Below are 4,368 nucleotides of genomic sequence, written 5' to 3' on the forward strand. Positions count from 1 at the left end.
CCATATTCGCATCAGCAAAACGGGGACAAGAGAGTAGGGGTAAATATTTTTTAAAAAAGAAACTGCTTGGTCGTTTCCTCTGCCTCGCTTAATGATATGACTATAAAGTCACGCTTTCTACACACGTTGAACAATGTCGTAATACTATATTTATTTATCTCTGGATGTGCATACGCGCCTTCGAATGAATAAACGTAGAAGCAGAACAACAACTCACTGGCGGATTTTTTCTTTAAAAATAAAAAAATAGGACCAATGCGACTAGCATACATATATATGATATATGCAAATACAGTCCCCCACTACCCCTACGATGGATAGTCAGTAAACCCTCAACAACATTCCTACCATCCCACTCACTAGTCATTAAGGACAAAGGAAGGATAAGGGGGTGAAAACTAAACCGTCCACTTCCGGTGTGTCATAAAGAAATTAAAAAACGGTGGGAAGGGTGGGTCATAGACATCTCCCCAGGGGTCAACTCGCTCACTTGCGGCCGGGTTTACCCTGCGAAAATTTCATACAATAGCTCATCGGGTATCCGGGTCGCGCCGGTTTATTTTCTTTCTTTGGTGGTGGCGGCGGGGCTGGCTGATGGTGTGGTTCCGGTTGGTAATACGCCTGTTGTGGTGGTTGGTAATACGCCTGTTGTTGGGGCGCCGGGTGCGATGATGGGTACTGCGTCGGTGGGTAAACCTCTCCTGAAGCCCTTCCTCCGTCAGAAACCCCCGGATTTGATTTACCGTTGCTGGTTGATGCAACAGGGATCCCCATTACTGGCTGAGAGTGTGGCTGAGATACGGAAGCAGGGAGTGTTGCTTCGTGTGGTTGTTGATATGCCGGATGGGGCGCCCACGGTTGAACATACTCCTGAGGCAAATGCTGCACCAGGCTTGCGTTCATGGTAAGGGGGCCAAAGAGAGAAAATTGCTTGTACAAGTCAACCGGTTTTGAGCTTGATAATTGTGGTACCTGCTTATAGCCCTTCTGGCGAAGCACCTCCCTCGTCTTCATAAATATGTCGATGTAGCTGTATCCTGTAGTATTAAGTAATGCCCAAGTGAAGGCCTGCGTAGCCGCGCCGCCCGCAGCTACGGTTCCGTTACCGAAGGACGAAGTGTTGGTTACGTCCGCACTTGTCCCAGAGTCTTCACAGCCACTGAACATTACCACATCACCCCGAGAGTAGTTATCCTTCCGTACCATCCGCATTTCGTGTCGCTGGTTAGATGAGACATTCCTGCCGGCCACGAATGCAAAGGGGAGGTCCAGCAACGAGGCGGAATGACAGCAGTCAAACACTGCGGTCATGCGCACGCCGGCCGGTAGCCCCTTGATCATCAGTTCAAACAAATCATCATCTAGAATGGCGCCTGCCTTATCGTAGTCTAAGGGCACAAGGCACTGGTCCATCTTTTCGTTCGAGTCACGTCCTCCCTTCGTCTCCGCTCCATGTCCAGAGAAGTGGAAAAACAAAACGTCCCCTGGGCGTACATCGTACACAAGCCATGCCATGTACTTGATAATGTTCTCACGGGTTGGCATGGCCGTGAAGTTTGGAAAGCGGCGGTCATCCACAAGGATGCAGCACTCAGATATGGGGAACTCAATTCTCTGCAGTGTTTGAAGCATATGCATCACGTCATTAACACACCCACCGAGTTGTGCACTCGAGCCCGTGTAGTTGATTCCAATGAAGAGTGCCTTCACACGTCCCTCCGTGTAGGGTCTGGGAGCCCGGTAAGGAACCACTGGACGACATTGGTGCGCCTCTCCCATCGCCTTCTTTACATCCACGCGCTTCGGCCGTGGAACCCTGCCAATGCTGTTAACCACATAAGGCAGGACTGCGGTCGCAACCTGTCCAAATAGCAAAGCGAGAGCTGCGTCCATTGCTTTCTGTATTTTATCTTAAATGCTTCACCCTCTTTTCCCGAACAACTCAACTATTCTGATCCAAGCGCAAGGGAGTTAAGCAGGGAGTATTAAATGCTGAGTACGTACAAACTCACCCAACCACAAGCTTTGAATCCAATCGTCAGCCTGTGTTGCACACGCTTTCGAGAACAATATCTCCACGGTCTGTATGACTATGGGCTCTCGCAACTCTCTCCTCTAACTAAGAAGAAAGACACAACAGAAAAATTATAATGATTTTTAGCGGTCACGTTGCTCTTTCCTGGTGTCCTTACAATAAATGCCAACCACTACATTTTCACCCAGTTCCGTGGCAGTGAGAACAAATATCAAAAAAAAGTGAAAAATAGATGAGTGTAATCTGGCCTCACCTTCGCAGCCAGAAACAACAGTAACACAATACTAACAAAAAAGATGCGTTAAGGGAGTTCAGCAACCTCCCTCTCTCAAATTACTCACACACATGCGTACCGGGCGACACCTCCAACACGCAGACACAACGAACTCACAAGGGAAATACAAAACATAATCAACATGAACCACTCCAAAAAACAGATAAACAAGGGGGAAGGACGTTGGGGGCCGAATGAAAACGTGCATAAAACGAAGCTGGGGTGAAGAGGCAATGACTCACCCAAACTTGCGAGGAAAACAACATTTTTTGCGAGTGTCTCGAGATGCCTGCCGTCTCATAAGCGGCAAATGCAATGCTCGCTAACTGACCAGGGCCAACCCTCGGATACGAAACATTAGGAAGGCACGCACAGCGGAATATGCGCTTGCGTTAGCGTACATGTCCCCCTTCCTCTACTTTTGTGACATTCGTCCACGTGGCAAAAAAGCATATTAATCCACTGTTTTCACAGCGCCGACGGGCGATGCCTGTCTCTGCTACCCGGCGCACTGCAGTTGTTTCATCGTGTGAACGTCACAAACCAGCGGGGAGTTGAGACTGCCACACGAAAGGGAGAACAAGTGCGGCAGGACCTCGGACCCTGCCGGTTCAAACTTTTCTCACACCCCGCTGAAAAAAAAAAAACTTTGCAAGAGACTAGTCTGAATTGGCAAACTCAAACTCCAGCTTTACCATCACTTGACTTCACCTAACCCCTGAGGCCGCCTCGGTGTTGCAGCAATGATTCATCCGAAAGAATCGTACAACCGGGAGTCCTACCACACACACGTTTGTACATTTGTCGGCTGCTATCTAGTGCCTTCTTCAAAGGGCTCACACGTTCTTTTGAATCTCGCGACGAAGGGACTGATGCAGGTATTGGTTTCTCCGACCTCGGCCCCGCGCCAGATGTTGTGGACGAACCACCAGTATGCTCCGCCGCCCCCTGGAACACGGGGCAACTCTCCCTATCATTATCGGCACCGGTACCCCTCTCAGTAACTTTTTTTATCTCCTCCTCAAACTTAGCGCTTTCAGCAAGAACCGCCCCAATCTCTGTGTTAAGTCTTAAAACCTTCTCGGTAAGTTCGTTGCAATCATCACTACATTCCTTTAGCTCTTTCTTTCTCAGCAGCCGACGCGCGGCTTCCGCCTGTGTTGAACGAGATTCCGCCGCACAGGAGCCGTGGTGGTAACCAAACCATAAACAAAGAACAAACAGCACGGTTATAATACCCAGAGCCATTGGTCGGATGAACTGCTGATCATTCCGACGCTGCTTCCACATTTGTGCCCGAGTTTCAGGGGCAAATCTTCTATAAGAGTCGCCCTACTACGAATGCAGTGTATTTGACGTTCTGAAGCACACCCTCTTTTGCTTCCCGCTCAGTGTGCCAGCGTCAGGACGCCAACGGAATAGGCAAAGACAGCTAGAGTAAAAGGAAACAAAAAGAGATGAATTACGAAAAGATAAGGAAAAGGAACAAGCAATATTGCAACCGGGGGCACAAATGCACCAAGGATTATCGTCAGTAACAGTAATCGTCAAAGGAACGGGACGTGATGACAGCGCAGAAGGCTGTCTCCTCACAACTCCCCCCCCCCTACTCCTTACTTGCATGTGTCCAGTTACTGCTCGCTTACTGCTGAACAGTACTTTGCACCCCAACCCCCCCCTCCTCATTCACTCGCATGCACTTTTATTTATCTATTTTTTCGAATTCATCCCGTTATGCATTACAAGCCGTGAGTTCACCCAATTCCTTCGTAGGTGTACCTCAACTCTAAACTCACATCACCTTTACGCATGCATAGCCTCGTTCTACCCCCACCCTTTGCGATCAGTAAAACTGTCTGCAACAACACAGCGGTTGCGATCCCATAAATGGAGAAGGAAGGAAAGAGACAAAATCTGTAAGAAATAAGGGGGAGCAGAGAAGATCATACTTTCCAGTAAACACAAGTGGGCACAAATACTACCACGTGTGCCCAGGAATAGGAAATCATAAATGATCGGAAATGGAGATGAATATATATATATATATATATATATATAT

The 4,368-nt window shown here is 48.4% G+C and overlaps 2 protein-coding genes across 2 annotated transcripts; both read right to left on the bottom strand.

Annotated features, from left to right (window-relative positions):
• Window positions 1-486: 486 nt before the first annotated feature.
• Window positions 487-1,893, bottom strand: TEOVI_000195400 (metacaspase 5, putative; the record flags this gene model as incomplete). The annotated part of the gene is made up of 1 exon (XM_067225106.1): window positions 487-1,893. One exon carries the CDS (start codon window positions 1,891-1,893, stop codon window positions 487-489), a length of 1,407 nt encoding a protein of 468 aa, XP_067081207.1.
• A 1,127-nt stretch (window positions 1,894-3,020) lies between these two features.
• TEOVI_000195500 (uncharacterized protein) lies at window positions 3,021-3,599 on the bottom strand (the record flags this gene model as incomplete). Its single annotated transcript, XM_067225107.1, has 1 exon — window positions 3,021-3,599. The coding sequence occupies one exon, from the start codon at window positions 3,597-3,599 to the stop codon at window positions 3,021-3,023; it is 579 nt and encodes a 192-aa protein (XP_067081208.1).
• Window positions 3,600-4,368: the final 769 nt, after the last annotated feature.

The sequence above is a fragment of the Trypanosoma equiperdum genome, assembly GCF_001457755.1.
Source record: "Trypanosoma equiperdum strain OVI genome assembly, contig: ctg_455, whole genome shotgun sequence".
NCBI lineage: Eukaryota > Euglenozoa > Kinetoplastea > Trypanosomatida > Trypanosomatidae > Trypanosoma > Trypanosoma equiperdum.